The sequence below is a fragment of the Meleagris gallopavo genome, chromosome 4 (assembly GCF_905368555.1).
Source record: "Meleagris gallopavo chromosome 4, MGAL_WU_HG_1.1, whole genome shotgun sequence".
In the NCBI taxonomy this organism is placed as follows: Eukaryota; Metazoa; Chordata; class Aves; order Galliformes; family Phasianidae; genus Meleagris; species Meleagris gallopavo.
This window is the reverse complement of record NC_139407.1, coordinates 40,710,170-40,728,677: the sequence shown is the minus strand read 5'-3', so window position 1 is coordinate 40,728,677 and position 18,508 is coordinate 40,710,170. Positions and strand designations below refer to the sequence as shown.

General features: G+C 38.3%; 1 protein-coding gene across 1 annotated transcript in view; it reads left to right on the top strand.

Annotated features, from left to right (window-relative positions):
* The window catches only part of MANBA (mannosidase beta), a 49,407-nt gene that overhangs the window by 2,770 nt on the left and 28,129 nt on the right, over window positions 1–18,508 (top strand). Inside the window, exons 2-7 of the mRNA XM_019614813.3 lie at window positions 6,275–6,369; window positions 6,870–6,975; window positions 8,893–9,063; window positions 12,178–12,301; window positions 14,709–14,884; window positions 17,648–17,758. Coding sequence (XP_019470358.3) covers window positions 6,275–6,369; window positions 6,870–6,975; window positions 8,893–9,063; window positions 12,178–12,301; window positions 14,709–14,884; window positions 17,648–17,758 — 783 coding nt within the window. The remainder of the gene's footprint in view (window positions 1–6,274; window positions 6,370–6,869; window positions 6,976–8,892; window positions 9,064–12,177; window positions 12,302–14,708; window positions 14,885–17,647; window positions 17,759–18,508) is intronic.

Here is an 18,508-nt window from a genome sequence, read left to right as displayed (position 1 = left end):
GCTGTGGTGAAAATGTTTATGGCCAAATATTTTAAATGCAGTTGCCTATAATCATACCCTTAAATTTGTATTTACACAGGAGTATGTGTACAGCCAGAATTTTAGAGGCTTCATTTCATCAGTGATTATTATCTCTGGAAATCAGACTGGTTTGGGGTTATATCAGATTTAGAATTGGGAGTTTTATTGTAATTGCCTAAATACAAAAGCTTTAGTCATATGTATCTTCTTCCTTTTGCTCTCTGCTGTGGAGTGAAGGACTTTAGTTCATCCTACAGAAAATGTCAGCAGGCCAGCAATCCCAAAGCTTTCTACTTGTAATCAAAGTGAAGATTGGTCTGAAAAGCTGTACCAGCAAACAGAGCAGAGCTGGTGAGTTGTTTTGCATAGCAAGACCCATACGTTCAGAGACCCAGTAAAACCTTTTTGCCGTTTTCCAGTGTGACTTGATGGCAAAAAGCACTGTGACCTTTGCCTCTTTATCCTTGTGAATTTTTCATGGGTTAGCACTCACCCTGGAAACCTGAATTAAATGAGTCTTGAGAGGATCTGTTCCAGCAAAATAACTTAGTGAGTACCCCAAAATGAGGGGAAGGGGCAGCGAGAACAAACTGCTGAACTCTAGGTCTACAGATGAGGCTTGGATTAAAAGAATAGGCTGCAAGCAACTTGTTTGTCACTGTGCGGTTCATTTTAAATTTAGGCTGATGAACAAAGTGTTTTTCCCAGGCTCTGGCTGCTTTCATGTACTTAGCTTTACTTTAATCTGCCATGCAGGCTATACATTAGAATAGAAAGAAATCTCTGACACTGAGGACTTGCTACTTATCTCTCTGGATCCTCTTAGAATTCCTTCTAGAGATGTTGCTACTCTTTGACTTATCAAATATAGATTGGATAAGTCCATCTTCTTGAATGCACCAAATATACATCTTGGAAAAATGCTCGTGTGGAAGATGCTTCTGTTTCCTACTAAAGTATTGTTTTTCCTGTATACAAGCAGCATGGTTCAACTGCTGAATTAACTGCAGTGAAAGCTCTAAGGAAAGGAGATGGCATCAGGATATTTGTTTGGCTGTTCAGTTTTTAATTAAATTTCACTACGAATCAGTAGCCATTATTTCAGTTTATGTGTAAAATTTAAAAAACATGGGACGAATGCACATAAACAAGGATAACAGTCTCTTGAATAAAGTCACTGCAAAGCTTGAACGTAAGTGCAGACAATTTACAAACTTGCAGCAAATCTGTTCCTACCCCTGTATCTCTGGAAAAAGATTTGTAGAAGCCATCTCATCTGACGATGTTTTTAACTACATTGTCAGCCTTGTGTTTTCTTTCAGGCAACATTCTGGTAAACACGATCTCTAAGGAGCTGAACTGTGTTAAATCTTTGTACCAGAAACAGCAGTCATCTAGCATGTACTGGCCAAGTACTGCATGATGCCATTTCTGCTGACATGGACACCAGTAAAATTTCACTTGTGGTGAATATGGTTATTGCAGCTGGATTTTCTCATCTGCAAGCCATTTCCATTCATACAGAAAGGATATTTTGTCCTATTAGCCATCGCTTTGACTTGTAAAGAGCTGCTGCGGGGGTTGTAACAGTGATGCGAACACAGGGGCTGGATATCACTGTAGTTTCTGCCCTATTGTACAATGAAGGCATGCACTTGACACTGGGGTACAGCAGTCTTGGTTCTGCTTGGGTATTAAAATATATGAGAGGCTTACATATCTCAAGTGATAGTTCTGTAGTTCTGTAAAGCAGTGCGTATTTTTGTAGCTTGTTGTGCATTTGTATGAAGAACCTTGTTTTGTGTTTACTGGCACTTTTTCACAGCTCAGATTTTTCAGTGCAAACCAGATAACAATTGTGTTGGTTATCATATGGTTCTAGCAGCTTTATTGGCAGTCATCAATGAAATAGCTCATTAATATAAATAGATCACTTTCTGTTGAAATATTTGTGTTCTGTTGACTTGTATGAACATATCTGAAAGCATCCAAAAGCCTTGATGAAGGCTAGGATGAGTATTAAAGGACAGTCACGTTTCAGTAGCTGTTCTCCTTTGGATACTTACAAAGTTAGAGTAGATAAAAGTTATAGCAGCCTTTTAAATACAGCAGAGTGTTTAGAGAATATTAAGAAATGAGTATTAGCATCTTGTCGATTATCCTGATATTAGTCTTCCAGATGTATTCTGCCACAGTATTTGGCTCAGTGTTCAGCTGTAAAACATCTTGACCATAAGATGACATTCAGTTAACTGCTTTGTTGGAGCGAGTATTGAAAATGGATCACCTCTGGATGAGCTTCCAAAACCTGTGTTCCAAGAATCTGATCCATTCATCACCGCTGCTAGGTTCTGCTTCACTTCAAACTGTGAATAAGTGGAACTGGGCTTGCTGCAATCTCTGTAGCTTGTGATATGGAAGAGTGCATGGATAGAGGTAAATGTTGTAACAGTTTGAGTTTGAAGTTGGCAACAGCAAAACATTAAGCTGTAAATAGTGAAGCATTTCTTGAAGGTTTCATTTTGGTAATCTGTGACTTCAGCTGGATTTTCTTAATGATGTGCATTCTAAAATGTCAGCAGGGGAGCATGCAAGTTGGTTTCAAATTAGATAATAACAAAAGCAGACAAAAGGAGAAGAATCTGTTTTTTGTTCTCTATTACATTTCCCTTTCATACAAGCTGATCTGCCCAAATGCAGCTGATGGATGTGGCTTTCAGTGTTTTGCTGTGCTCCCCTCGATCCCTGGCTGCACAGGGCACTGGAACTGCATCTGTGGGGGCCACTACATGCCTGGCAGTGCTTGATTGGGCTCTGAGCCTCACTTAAGGTGTGGTCATGTTTCATCCATCTCCTGCTAAACAGGAGAGGTGCTTAGCTCCTATGAGTGTGGCCTTTAGCTATCCTCTTAAAATCATTGCAAGGAGGAGCTGACACAAAACTTGGCAGTTTTGTACTGCTGATCCCTTTAATGTCCCTCTACCTAAATTGGAGATGGCTTCCATTTAATGCTCTATATCAGGGCTTCATCCTGGCAGGCTGTTTGCTTCTTACTTATAGCACTGAAACTTGGAGCAGAGAGCAATCAGGTGGGGAGCTTGAGTAGTTCAGATTTTTCCCCAGAATTGCAGGGGGCAGGAAAATGAAAGGCTGTTGTGTTACAATGGCACTAAAAATAGCTGTAGCTGTCTCCACCCCATTATGGCTTGCTTCCAAAAACATGTTGAGCTAGTGAATGAATGCAAAGTATATTACATTCATGTGCAGTCTGTTTAGTAGCATCCTTCAGGTTCTCCCAGTGATTCTTACATTTGTCTTCTTCTTTTTTTTTTTTTCTAATCCAGTTTTCTAAAAGAAACCTTTCGTTTTGATGTGAGCTGATTTAATATGGGATTTCAGATATATCCCAACAGTTTGAGTTGCAGGAGAAGGCGAAATGGTTTTAAGTTGAGGGAGGGAAGTTTTAGGTTGGATGTCAGGGGGAAATTCTTTACAGAGAGAGTGGTGAGGTGCTGGAACAGGCTGCCCAGAGAGGTTGCGGATGCCCCGTCCCTGGAGGTGTTCAAGGCCAGATTGGATGGGGCCCTGGGCAGCCTGGTCTAATAATATGGAGGTTGGTGGCCCTGCCTGTGGCAGGGGGTTGGAAATTCATGATCCTCGAGGTCCCTTCCAACCCTGGCTATTCTGTGATTCTGTGGGTTCAGTAAATACATCTTCCACACTTGAAACCAGCTGCATTTAGTAATGAAACCGTCAATAATCTCATGAGTTATTGGAGAGGTCGTTTTCCTTTCTTACAGGACTTTGTTGTGGTCATGCATTTTCTCTGAAGCTTTAGAATTGCCTGGAAAGCACCACTTGAACATCACCACTTGGCTGAATCTACACGCAACATTTGTCTTGCTTTAAAATGACTAACTAGCATTAGCATTAAGTGGCTTTTCTGTATGATATGTTGGCTGTTTTTCCAGTTATAAAGCAGCGGTATCAGTGGGTTTTAGGTAATGGTATACAGGTCTATGACTTTCCCATTTGAAAAGGTGGATGTCACAGGCCTGAAGGAAAATGGTATGAGTTAGAAGGGTTCATTAACACCTTGTATGACATGCATTTTGGCAGTCAACACATGAAGTCTGAAGACTTCAGTCTGATACAGAATAAATCTCCTTCCAGAAAAGGACCTGTAGAACTCTGAGTGGATTTGAAGAAGCAGTGTTTGCACACTTCTGTAGGAGCCCATCTGATGATGTCTTTTCTGTCACTGATGAAACATTGCTACATTTCTCTCATCTGCTAGACAGTTTTGTTCTCCAGATGTCAGGTCTTCCGGGCCTTTCTTTTCTAACATCTCTAACATCCATGCTTTTCTAGCTTTTTTTTTTTTTTTTTTTTTTTTTTTTTTTTTTTTTTTTTAATGCAAGGTCTTGAGGTCTTGGTCTTTGATTGAGGCACTGATGTTGCTTGGCCACTGATAGTGTTTGGCTTTATGTTCTGCTGTTGGTAGTGCCTTTCCAACTTGCCTCTCATGTCTTTTGTTAAATATTTCATGTATACAAGTGGCAATGATTGAAATTTAACACCTGCATTTTCCAAAATTTAGCCTAAGATGAAATATATATAATGTTAAAGCAAGATAAATGTTAAAAATAAGTATTTTTAAGGACACAGCATTCATTTTTATGGTCTGTTACATTTGCAGGTTGTCTTTGGTTCTCTGAATCTAGTAACCTTACCAGAGTTTCTTTTATTAGTCTGAACTTTGCACTGTAATATGTAGCCAATATTAAACCTGAGATGTATTTGCTAAACATTTTACATATCAAAATGATGGTATGTATATCTTAAAATTCTTATTTGTTCTGCTAAGCTCATGATGACGTAGTTTTTGGAGAATACAGGGTATTATTAGAACAAAGGTCAAAGTGTTAGTGAGGTGACAGTACCTTTCCTTTGTGACTCTTATTCCCTTTGTGGTAAGAAATTTGGTTGATGGAATGCAGCGGTGAGGCAAGGCTACTACTTTTCCTCGTATAGGCTCAAGGGGTAATGGTTATATTGCTGTGGGACTTGAGGAGAGATTATGCTGCTGAGGAGAGTCACTTAAATTCCTAAGTTTTGCTCCATTATTTAAATAGGTTTGTGTCTACATTGCAGAGCACGACCCTATGAGTTTCAAAATGAACATGAGATATACAACAACATTTATCAGGATTAAAATCCGGAAGGCTCTTTCTTTGTAGCAGGGTTTGAATCATGGAGTCCGGAGGAGATAGGTGGTTGTTTTGAAAAAGCAATTGGGCTGTGTGGCTGCAGAGGAGGATTGAGCCGAGCTGTCAGTCAGTGAGGGAGATACCTACACTGTGAGCAGCCTGACATGGATGTAACACAGTGCCTTTCTGCCGCTCTGTATGAGGTGCGAGGTGTGGGTTGTCAGCTCTGCGTAATTCAGTCCTTCAGCCTAGGTGAGGAACGCTGTGACCCACCACAAGGTAATATCACAGCATGAAGCCAAAGAGGGCAAGCACATAAGCTTACACCAGCTGTGCCTTTGTTCCTACTGAGTAGTGTGACTGAAGGGTAAAGAACACCTATGGTATATATATGCAGCACTATTCTCAAAAAAGTAGCAATTTAATTTGAGACATCAAATCCAACCCCGTTGTTTCTGTTGTTTTTTCTTTCTTTCTCCTTTTTTTTCTTTTTTTTTCTTTTCTCCCTCCTTCCCAAGAAAACAATTTTATTTAGGCTTCAGATTGCTTGTTGACACAAAACAGCTGCAGTATTTGCTATTATTTTGAACTGTAGAGATTTGTTCATGGCTATCTGTAGATGCCTAAGGTGCTGTTTCTTTGCTTCCTTAAAGTTCTGTTAGTCTTACTTTTTTATATCATTATAGAGATAATTATGTTTCTGTTCCCCTCATTAAGTCACAAGCTAACTTGATTTTTTTTTTTTTTTTTCATTTAATCCCTGGCATTTCTTAAATGAAGACAAATTCTGCACTCTCTATTTTCAGTATAAATGATTATAACAAATAGGATTTGACCTATATAGTTACAGCCAAATGTCACCAAAGCTTTGCTTTTAATTGTTATTTCAAGTGTAAGAAAGAATATTAGAACTAAAATAGGTGGATTTCACATTTGCAGACTGCCTATGAAGTGCTCTTCTAATAGATATTACGATGCATTTCATGTCATAATACTATAACTAAGTAAATCTTATACTTTTCTTTTTGTTGATCTGTTTTTAGGATCCATACAATAGATTTAATGATGTGATGTACAGGTGGATCTCACTGGATAACTGGACTTACAGCAGGACATTCAAAACTCTTTTTGATGTCAGGTATGCAATAAGGATGTGTCTAAAATAGTTTTGTGACATCTTTCATGCAGAATTGCTGGTTAATCCATCAGCTCAAAATCTGCTTAATACTTTTGTATCTCATGAAACAAATTATGCAATATGTACAGCTGTAAAGCTGTTGCCAAAGGACACTGCAGAGGGGGGGTTGCTTTTTCCCAATTTTATCTTCATTGTTAAAAATTACTTATGAGCTGCCAACTGTGGAAGAATAATACTTAAGCTAATTGGAAGCTAGCCCATCTGGTATTTGATGGGTATGTGAACTTGTAGCGTTGCAGACTTTTGTGCCACTTCAGCTGTCATCTTCATCTGATTATTTAGAGATATAATGTAGCCACACTAAGTCAGACATTTTTGGATGTGGTTGATATAGCTGTTGCTAATAATAACTGAAACATACATATTTACATTATCTGTTTTCTGACTGTTGTTAACTGTAGGTATTCTAACAGTATTTATGTGTATGTTGACTTCTGTAGAAAGTGGCAGAAAGTGAATTTGGTTTTTGAGGGAATCGATACAGTAGCACACATCCTGCTCAACAATGTCACTCTTGGGAGAACAAACAACATGTTCAACAGATACGTAAGTAATGCATTTAGTTCTGAAAGTGCCTCATTTTTCATTTAAAGCCGTTCTGTGCTGAAAACCTTCAATGCTTTTAAGTATGTATGAAAATAGGTGCTTGGACCATAAAGTGTTGACCTGAGGACTGCACATATAATCAGATAACTGCTGGAAAGAGAAGCATGCTTGCCTTTTCAGTAGCAGCATGATCAGATCTAGATGTAACTATGTCTTGTTCAAAACAAGTGGACCCACACGAGAGGGTTGGTTTAGCTAATAATGCAAATCTTGCTTCTTGGATTCTGTCATAGCTCTAAGCTTAAATCTGTTTTATTAGCTGTAAATCTGCTTACTAGTTGCTATTAGAATGGATCACTTTTGAATACTGAAATTAAAATACACATGGTATAAAACTTTTATAAGGGTTTCCATTACTTTCCATTATACAGAGTTTTGATATTTAGTATTAGGCTTTTGATGGCGTTGCTACATCTCATCTCATCTCATCTCATCTCAGCTCATAGGGGCATGAGGGTATTCATCATAGAATGATCTGGAGAATGGCAAAAGCATTCAAACTAATTTTATAGCTTTAAAGTGTAAAATGGTTCTGAATCATAGTATAAGTTGATCCTCATTTGATCCTTGCCTTTCTCTTGAGGGAATCAAAAAAAAGAAAATTGTTAGTGGAGTCATTTAGTTAAAATGGGAACCTGGTATCTTCATATCTCTGCATTTACCATTCTGGCAGGTTTTATTGCAGGTACTGAACTGAGACATGAGAGCTAGATTCTGCCACCTGAGTCTGTGTGACCTGGGACAAATCACTCAGCTTCTCTGTGACTTAGTGTTGCCATCTGTGAAATGAGAGTTTTCCTAGGGTTCTGAAGAAATCATGCAATATTTGGAGAGTTTTTAAAGGACTGCTAATAGCAGGCTGTGTAGAATTGGGATATGATATTCGTTTGCTCTTGTTTCTGCAACTTCATTCTGTATCAGATTGTTACAGTTCATGAAATGGCCTTCAGTGAATAACCAGAGTTAACTGTATCAGATTGAGTCTAGGATGGCTCTGACCTGGATTTCTGCTTTGTTCACCTTGTTGCACATGATAACTGTGTCTGCAGGAAGGTTCTCTATGAAGGCTCTGTGTGAATATAGTGCTGTATGCTATAAAAGTGAAGTGAGTGATGCTGGCTGAGCTGTTCACAAGTGGAAGAAATCACTAAGATTTGGTTTGTCACAAATGAACACTATTTAGAAGAAAGGAGTGTTAATTGTTAGAAGCAAATTGTCTTGACAAGGCAGAACAATTCTGAAACTGAATGTTTGCTCCTCTATCCAACCACACTGAAGAGGCCTTTGTGAGCCAATGAGGAAGCCCCCAAATTCTTTGTGAGGTACTAACGTGGGATGAGTGTCTGTAAGTGTTATGGATTGGAGGGAAGGTGGTGTAAAATACAAGTTTGCAGCATTCATACGAAAGTCAGCTCAGTGGTTTGTGATAAAGAAGCTGGCAGCACAGTGTGAGTTGGAGGGAATCCTATATAGAGCAGCCTTCTGATTTGGAACAAAGTGCCTTTCTAAAAAAATGCAGATGAGTTCTGAGTGAGGCAAGAGGGGAAAAATTCTCTAGCCATCCTCATTCTTCAGGCAGTTCGGTGTGCAATCATACTGTTGAAGCCTGCATTGAGGGCTCAGCATGGGCAAAGCAGTTTGTCCAGACAGGTTCTTGTATCTAGAATTCTACAATGCATTTTGTTTTTTCAGTAAGGAATAACCTTTCTTTTCTTCAAAACGAGAGCCTGTTGAAGCTGTAGTTCAAATGCTTTTGAATAATATACATATGGTATTAAAAGCCCAATGTGACAGTGATTATAAGTCTCATAAATAGTGTCAGCACTGTAATGATTTTGCTTTGTTCTCTTAACCTAGAGCTTTGATATTACCAGCATGATCAAGGAGGTCAATTTTATTCAAGTCCATTTCATATCAGCCATTTCATATGCTGCAGAGCAGAGCAGATGTCACAAAGCATACAGCGTCCCCCCAGCGTGCCCTCCACCTGTGCAGAAAGGCGAGTGCCATGCTAATTTCATCAGAAAGGTAGGTAAAGAACTCTCTGTGTTTGGCTTCAGGCATGAGGAGAGGAATGTGCTATGTGCTGTCCTTACAGATGTATTCTGAAACCTTCAATGTCATTTTATTAGTAGGATGTATTTTTCATTGTAATTTCTTTCTGCTGCATCCCCAAGAAGCCTGTAACCAACAGGAGGCATATGAAGGCCAGGCTAACCACACCTACTTGGTAAGAATTTTTAAAAGGCTTGTGTTTTTTTTTTGACAAGGAGTCAACAAGGAGACTGGCTGCTAAGAGAGCAGATTAGCACTGAAAAATGTGTAATCATTACATTTCAATCCACTGGGTGGCTTTAGCAAGGTATACTGACACTATTCCCTGTTACAAATACCAGTTTATATAGCCAAGGCTGTAAAAATTTCAGCCACGCAGCTTTATGAGTGTTTGCTATTTGCTCATGTTCTTACTATTTATACTGGGCAGTTCTGTCCTTCGAAGTGTTATCTAACAGAGGACCTGTTTGCATCTTATTACCTTGTGACTTTTAGGTAGGTATTCAGTGAAACCAACAATAATATATACAAAGAATAGAAGTCAGAAACTCTGACTTCATTGCTGTTCTCTGGATAAACTATAATTGGTGTAGCATCTCATTTATTTGTGACAGCTTTGCAGAAGCCAGGGAGAGACGGTGGCTAGGTGAACTTATGTAGGTCACTCCAAAAATAATGCTACCTATTTATTTCTGTGAAAACCACAACACATACAAAGAGCACAAAAACACTATTTAACAGAGCAAACTCTTTTTCAACCACCATAAGCTATGCATTTTTGAACAAAAGTCTGCATGCCATGCTCATAAGAATCTGCATGACCATCTGGACCATAGCTTGCCTTTCACTTCGCTGTCATCACTGCTGAAAGGTATCACCCATTGCCTCACTATGCTCACATCCACTGTTTGGTCTCCGTAAATGTTCAGCAAATGTCGATGAATGTCAATGGGTGCAATTTTTTTCAGCATGGAGGAATTCAGTTGCACATTTTTGCTTCGTATGCACTTCTATGTCAAGTGCCATGTTGTCAGTCTGCTCCTCAGTTGCCATCTGTCACACAGTAGCAAAATGTAACAGAGTAACAATGGAAAGGTTCAACCACTACTGCCATACCACCAACATCCCCTTCTGACATCATGGGCCAGTGTAATAAAATAGGAGCATTACTTTGGAATTGCTTTTATTTATTTATTGCATATTTGTCTCCTCTTAAATGCCTTTCTTCTTTAAGGAGTTTTAAACTTTTTTAACAAGGTCTTGTAGAAGCCTCTCAAAAAGCAAGGAGAATTCTCTTAATCTAAACATGGGTGTAATTTGCTTTATATTTATTAATGGAAAGTTGAATTTCATGTTGTCCGCAGAACATACATCAGTATTAAGATGTTGTCTGTATCACTACTTGTTGCTGCTTTTATTTTTATTGCATTTCAGAAAGTTGATTCATTTAGAAAGTCAATCCATGCTGTCTCCACTATGTTTCTTAGAAATCAATTCAGGGACGAGCTTGAAAGGAGGAAGGCACTTGCGCAGTTGTAGTCTTATTTATAGAGCAAAAATGGCCAGGAATGATTTTATGCTTTACTGAACTGTACTTTAGAATTTGTACAAAAGTACCTTCATTCATTTTCTCAAAGGAGGTGCTTGACTGTACTTGGAAACTGCTCCAGACATTTCCAGAAACATTTGAAACATTTTTAGTTTCAAGTATGTGGTAAAAGCAGTAACTACGTCCCATTTAAAAGTAAACAAACACACTAGAACGTAGCTAAATGAAGCTGTCTGCTTATCATCTTTAGTAATGGAGAGCTGAATGCATGTTCGAGATTCAGCATTAAGTGCAGTAAATGTATCTAAATCTTAACACCAATTTGTGGTGAAACACAAGTCTTTCTCTAGTAAACGGTTTTTAGTGATATGAGTATATTGTTCTTACCACATTATTTCTGATAGTCTCTGCAATATTATTAGTGAAACCTGACCGTCCATCAATGATTCATTTGCTTATGTTTTGTAAAGGGAAAATTGCTTTCAATCTGATTTGTTTTCTAAGAATGCACTGTCCCTGTTTTCACACTTGAAATGGGTGCAGTGCTCGCTTCCTGGAAGGCTGTTTTGCAACTTGATAGGCGGGCAGACTGACTCCAGCAATGCAGGGGATAGGCTGTGCAATGTGGTTTGCCAAAATTAGTATGCCTCGGCTGTAAGTTATTAGTCTCTAAATTTAGAGCTATAGGTCACTCTAGAAGACTTTAAGGAGATCTATTGTATTTGCTTTGAGGGCTGGGACTGTGAGAAGCTTGGAGGACAGCTGAATAGATGTCTTTAAGGGGTTTGTTAAGTAGAGATCTCACTACACTTGAAAAACAGCTAAATGGAAAGCAGCACTTCTGTGCCCAACAAGCATTTTATAATTCAGATGGTTATTTTCTTAGAATCAAAACTAGGGTATTCCTCAACCATGTTTTTGTTCCCTTTGTTTCTGTATGAAAGAACCATAAAAAAGGGGGAAACAGTGAACAGAACTGAACTGCACAAATAACCAGACATGCACATCTCTTTCCTTGTACTAATCTATGGTGTTACCGTGAAAAATAGAGGTTAAAATATTTTAGATATGCCCATGATGTTTAATTATTCTTTCCCAGAGCTTCTCTTGGTAACGATTCGCTTTCTGCTTACTTTGTCTTTTAGTTATGAAATTAAATACTGACCTTACAAATTAAGATAATTCAGAGCAGAACTGAAAGTAACTTTCTGGCTTCCTTTTTTTCCATCTTAACATTTTATTTTATTTTTAAATGTTGGGAGAAGTGATTTACTTTTTTACTAATACTAAACTTTAACATATGTGGAAATTTAATACAAAGTTGTATTTTTATATAATACAGGTAGTAGCAACAGAGTTCTGTTGAAGGAGTCAGAGGAAAGATTCTATAGGCTATTCTGAATTGAAGGAAATTGGAAAAATTCTTTGACTGCATGATAATATTTCATTGCTAGATAGCAAATACTTTTCATTTCTGGTTCAGCATCAGTTTCTGTGTGAAAAATAGACAATTATATTATAATCATTTTGTATTCCAGGAGCAGTGTTCATTTAGTTGGGACTGGGGACCTTCTTTTCCCACTCAAGGAATCTGGAAAGATGTGAGGATTGAGGCCTATAACCATTATAATTTGATTTACTTTTCTTTAACTCCTTTCTTTGGTAAGTCACATTATTACCTTTTATTATTTTTTCACCTCTGGAAAACAAACCACTTTATTGCTAAGCTATATTAACTGTTCATTTAGAAAAAGGTTCTGTAGTTTTATTGTCACTTTGTTGTGCTTACCACAGCACACACTTTCAGGTCTTGAACCAGTACTTAGTACAAACAGTACTGACTAAAATGTTAGAGTGCAGAATCTTTTTATGCTTGAAGATCACAGAATAACTTAAGAAATACTATATAGCATAACTGAGGTTAGTCCCTGTTCACCTGTTTCAGAAAAATTCTTTTTTGTTGGCATGTATTCTTACTCCCAGTAATTGAGTCTCACTTCTGTTGCACCTCCATTTGAAACGAAGACAAAGCTGCTATGGGAATTTAGTTCAGTGTTGGGAAGGCAAATGCAGAGCAAGCAGAATTTCAGGAACACTGAATTTTCAGGGCACAATATGAAGCTTGAGGCAGAAGAGCAGTGTTGTTATGCTGTGGTAATTTGTTAAGGCTACAGTTTGAGAGGACAGCCTTCTGTATTCTTGCTATCTAACTTACCCAACCGGTTTCTTCCCTGGATGTGCTTTTTGATTTTCCTCTCCTTTGTCTTGAAAATTATTGCAGCTGAGCAAAGTAGTTAATTTTCTGTCAGAACTTTCTGCAAAAGATAATGTAGCCCATTGTAGACCACCTGCACATTTTCACTGCCTGTTGAGCCCGGTCTTCAGTGGAGTAAAGGCTACCACGTGAGTCCTCTGCACAGGCTTGAATTTAAGCCCTTGGGAACAAAGTTTTTGTGTAGGAATAAAAGAGGAAGACGTCACTCCCTGAATGCTTTTAAAGCTTCCTGAAATAGCTGCAGATCTTAGTTAGAATTAACGTGACTGGAATTTCCATGGAAAGCCCCAGCACAGGCTCTGTGCTCTCTAGAACTTAGTCACAGTAATAATCTTTTCTGGTCCCTCCCACATTCCCACAACTCCACCTTCTGGTAGGCAGTGTTACTCTCTGGATAGCTTAGAGAGCAAACCTCTTTCATTCTACAGAGAGTATTTTGGAACCAGAGTCACAGCATCTGAGTATCCATACATAATAACATTTGAAAAATAAAGAATAAATAAACAACTTGAATTTAAACTGGCTTGTACTTACATTGCTCAACAGATCTGGTGTCATTGCCTTTTGACCACTGAATCTGTAAAAGATTCACTGTTCTTGATTTCTGTGCCTAGGCTCCACAGTTCAGCAGTAAATGGGTAGGCTGGAATTTCTTTATTCTCTTGGATGGAAGGGAAGATGCTCTGTAACTACTAATCCTTCTGATAGTTTGTGTGGGTTTATCTTTTAAACCCTCCAACATTTCTGAAAATTCACCTTCCCTGGGTAATGCTGGGTGCAATACAAACTTGCAAACCCATTCACTGCTTGTAGTTCTAAAAAATGCAGTAAAAGTCACAGCAAGGCCGAATGTATCTGTTTGGTTCTGGAGAAAGCTCTCTTTTTTCCCTGGAAGGAGAGCTAGAATATGTATGTGAAAAAGAAAGTAGGTGATGAGCAGCTTATGTATACAAAGTGTGTCTCAGTTTTAGTTTTCCTTGTTTTCTGGTTTACAGACATTCATCTGTTATGTATGAATATAGGAGTAGCCAGGATGTGCCTGTACGTAGATAATATAATTGCTGAGATAAGTGAGAAATTCCAGCATTGGACTTGAGTAACCTTGACCCTGGCTTGCTGTGTTTGATAAGTTGTTTTGTAAAGGAGATGGCTTGCTCAGGTAGCAGTGGGAAGAGGTCTTGGGCAAGTCACTGACTTATTTTCTCCACCATACTTTAAGAGCAAAAGGATGTAATGATAGAGCCTATCAAGTCTAGACACAGTGGGCCCAATTCATTCTCAGCATAACTCCATTCATTTTGTTTAGTGACTCTGGGGTAAATTGGGCTCAGTTTCTGTTAATGCTGGTTTTGTTTCACAGACAAAAGTGATTGTACTTCCTTGTGATTACGATCTTTCCTAAAGAGTACCATGTTCGTATGAGTGCTGACTAAAAGCAAATATAATGTCTGTGGGAGTAGGTAGAAAAAAGAAACATTTTCCTAATGATGAAGTGGTTGGTGTAATATTGTCTGACTTCTGTACGAAACTCTGAAAAAGCCCTGGATAGCTTTGGAATGAAAAGCATTATAAAATATAAATCACATTACATAGTTCCATTCTAAGTTAGAAAATCTAATCTAATATCAAAAGCACTAAGTAAGATTAACCTTGTAGGTCTGGTTGAAACACTACCTGCAAATTGTTAAATTTAATCCAAGCTGTTTAAATTGTTTCTTTGATGAGAGGTCATGTTAACTAATAGGTACGTAAACTCAGTTCCTGTATTCCCATTTCTTCTTCCCCTTTACTAAGTGAGTAGAGCTCAGCAGTGGAGTCTCGAAATTGAGTCCATCTTTAACGTAGCCAGCTCCAAGCCAATTGCAGGTCTTGCAACTGTGAACATTCCCAAACTGCAAACACAGCAAACATACAGTGTGAAGCTGCAACCTGGTGAAGGCAGTATTGTGCTGCTTGTAAACATCAGCAAGGTAAGGAGCTGTGCATGAGAGCTCTAGCCAAATGCAAACTGTACTGTAGCACTTGGTTTTCAATGGGTCTTTCTGCTTCCATATCAGTTTCGCCCTCTTCTTTCTTTCTTTGCTCCTGACTTTGACAAGTTCTGTAGCCCTTGCAGGATAGGAAAAAAGTTCTTTCCCTCACTAAAAGTTTTTTGTTTTTTTTTATTTTAAATTTGTGTAGCACAATGTCAAAAAAGATGATGAAGCCTTTCCCTTATTACAGAACAAAACAAAAAGATCATGTCCTCATGGCCATAAATTTTGTGTACCATATTTCACTCTTCTGGCAGTAGGTGTCTTGTCTTTCATGCCGTTGTTTATCTGGTTGATTGGGACTGGAATATAATGATAAGAAAAGAGAGGAAACATTCCTCAAACCTCTCAGTAAATACTCTTTCATGTAAATAAAAGCAAGAGAAACATGTGAAGAACTTGACTGGCAGTAGTGTTGGTGGAAGTTTTGTGTAGTAATTCCTTATATTGGCTTTTAGTCCTTTGGGTAGGCAAGGCCTAGAAGGAATTTTGGAGGTTAGAGACAGCTCTAATAAAGAGAGAACTGTACTGTTTGTTATACACCCCAGAGATATGAGACGAAAGAATGGGCTCACCTTCAGAGGGTGTTGGGAAACAATCCAGTGGCAGGCTTAAATCACCAGCATTATTTCCCTTCTTGAGTTCTTGTGGTTTTAGAAACTGTGTTGAGTTTTGTGACATAGATGTAATTAAGATTAAGGCAGTGCTAGCTGCCTGTGATATTGCTGTCCCTTGGAGCCAAGCAGGAGCTGTTGCCTGCTTTGCTGCTATAGGGCACAGCCAAGTTTGTGGGCAATCAGGCTGGGGCTTCAGATAGCCCTGGCAGTTAGTAACATCTTAATGTCTGTGATAAACTTTGGGTGTTATGCTGGCCTTTACCAAAATTTTTCTCTTTTGCTGTGTAACTGCATTTGTTTCCCCAGCTTGAATGTATTATGTGCATATTCCTAAGTTACTTTGTCAGTTGTTTCAGTGGAGAAAAACCGTGTTAAAAATGAACAGGACATTTGTGCTTCAGTATGCATGTTCAATGATTTGCCTGATTATGTGCTTTGTTTTATTTTGACATGAAGCAGAAATGTGTGTAAACATACGATTTTTGTTACTTTTGTCATCAGATGTGCAAGTTGTGTGAGTAATTACAAATACCTACATTAATTTTAAGCAATCGTTAGTCTCTGCTTAGCCTTTCCAGGGATTACACTGAGCAAGCACGACAATGTGAAGCTTCAAAAATGACTTATTTAATCACCCCACTCCCAACTTCAGAAGAAATCTGTTAGTGGGGTATAAGTGCGAGCTTGTGAGGAAGCACTTCCTTCAGAGCAGAAGCAAGTGTGTTATTATTCTTTGTACACAGAGGGCTTTGCTGCATGAACTCACAGCGACTGATTTTACGAGAAGCCCTGCAATGTGTTCTAACATATTGATGAGCATAAAGGAGCACTTGCTCCGTATGACAGTCTTCTGAGATGCTTGTTAAATAGTGAGACCTCGCCAGAAATTTGTTTCTAGTTGAGAGCTTGTTGCAGATTATGTTAGAAAGTCAGTAGATGCTTGAGTGGTGCATATAAGCTGAGATGCTTATCTAGAAATCCCCACACAAAGTGCTGTGTTGCTAATGTGACAGTATTTTGCTTATCAGCGAATGGTGAGCATGAGGATGACATCATTAATGGCCAATGAAACACTCCAGCTGTTATAGGTGGCTGCAAATGCTCCCTTGCTGTTGGGGCACATGATGATTTTGTGCTGCCATCTGTATCCATGCAATTCAGAGATCAGCACTTCAGCACAAGCAATTATGGTAACTCCAAAGAAGCTGAAATATTTCTAAGTACATTAATTGTTATGTCCAAGTGTAGCTACAGCAAAACATATTGTTGGGCTGCTCTCTGGTCTCCCTTTGTACGGAAAGATTGAGGTACTCCTTTCATGACTCTATTCAGTGCTGACCCCTGCATTGTTTGATTGCATGCGTTATTGCTTTCTTTCCACAATTTTTGTGTTGTGGAAATATTTGCTGGTAAATGTTGGCAATAGGACCGAGCAGCAGAAGTAGGCTATTGGAATGAAAATGTGTGTAAGTGTAGGAAATTATTTATATAAATATTACTCTCTATGGCTAGAAAAATTAGAAAATTAAATCTTAAAGGTAGCTCTTTTATGTTTGTGAAAACCTTGGAGTACTATTGAAATTATTAGGAAGCACAGATAAAAAGCAGAAAGCAGTGAAATGAGTGAATGAAACCTTTTATTTGAAAGTTTGCCCACATACTACCAAGGTCACAACTGAAAAAAACCCCTGTAAATCTGATTTTGCATACAATAGGTAAACAGGCCAATTAGATGAGGAGTATGATAGAAGCTAATGAGCAGTGTCTGCTTCTGAGACTCGGATATTAGAGTTTTGGAGAAATGTTCTATCAGCCAACCTTTCTGTCTAGACACACGCATGCATGCATATACATGCTGATGGCCAGTTGTGGACTCAAAGTGAAATAGTAGCTGAGACACAAATGAAAGAGATCACACTTTGAAGACTTTTCACCTCAGTGCCTCAGCTGGAGCAATCCCACTTACCTTGGCTCAGCTGAGGCACATAAACTCATCAGGTCTCTCAAAGGCAGCTGAGCCCCCAGGTGTGTGCTATGTTTTTATTCATAGAAATGTTCTGGCTTTTTCTCTTGCATGTTCAAGAACTCTACAGTAGAAGCTTGGTGGCCAAATGGACATGGAAAACAAATTGGATACAATATGACAACAACTTTCATCATGGAAGGAGGATACCAAATTGAGAAAATTTCAAAGGTGAGCCCTTCAGTTTGTTTTATAGCTGGCATCGCTCTACATGTCACGTATCTAAAGCTCTGAAGTGTTTTGCTGGATTATAATATGCATGTGAAAGCATTGATGAGAAACAAGGGTGTTTTTTAATGTCACAATGTATGTTTATCTGTTTGTAGTAGCTTTAGCCTTTATAGATGTCTTTACTTTCATTCAGACTGGAAGATGGCTCATAGTTAGTTGGAAACATCAGAAAGGAAAAGATTTTAATCTTTCTACCTTAAAAAAAAAAAAAAAAACTTTTAAACTTGATCAGTTGTGGTGATGTTTTTGTATCGTGTACTAGAAAGCTCATTTACATTTCTATAAACTATAAGTGCTGGGTAAGGTTTATTTATTGAACTTCTCTTGCTAATTCAGATTTAAAAAAAAAAAAAAAAAAAAAAGATGGGATTGGTGTATTCTTAAGAAGCTAGCTTCTAACTTTCATTTGTTAGAATGTGATAGAAGTGCTTCAGGCTCTAGAAGAGGTAACATCTTAAAAGTGACCAGAAAAGTAACATTCAGAGATAAGATATTTGCTTAAGGGTTTCTACAACATACTGGCTGTGTAATTATCTGATTGTTGTTACTAATAAGCGCAGAAGAGATAATTTCCCACTACCCTTTGAAAAAAACAAAAAACAAACCAAAACAAAAAAACGGTTACAAGGAGGACTGAGCCCCTTATGCCATTAACGTGTGGAAACAACCACATAAACATATGCATTAGGT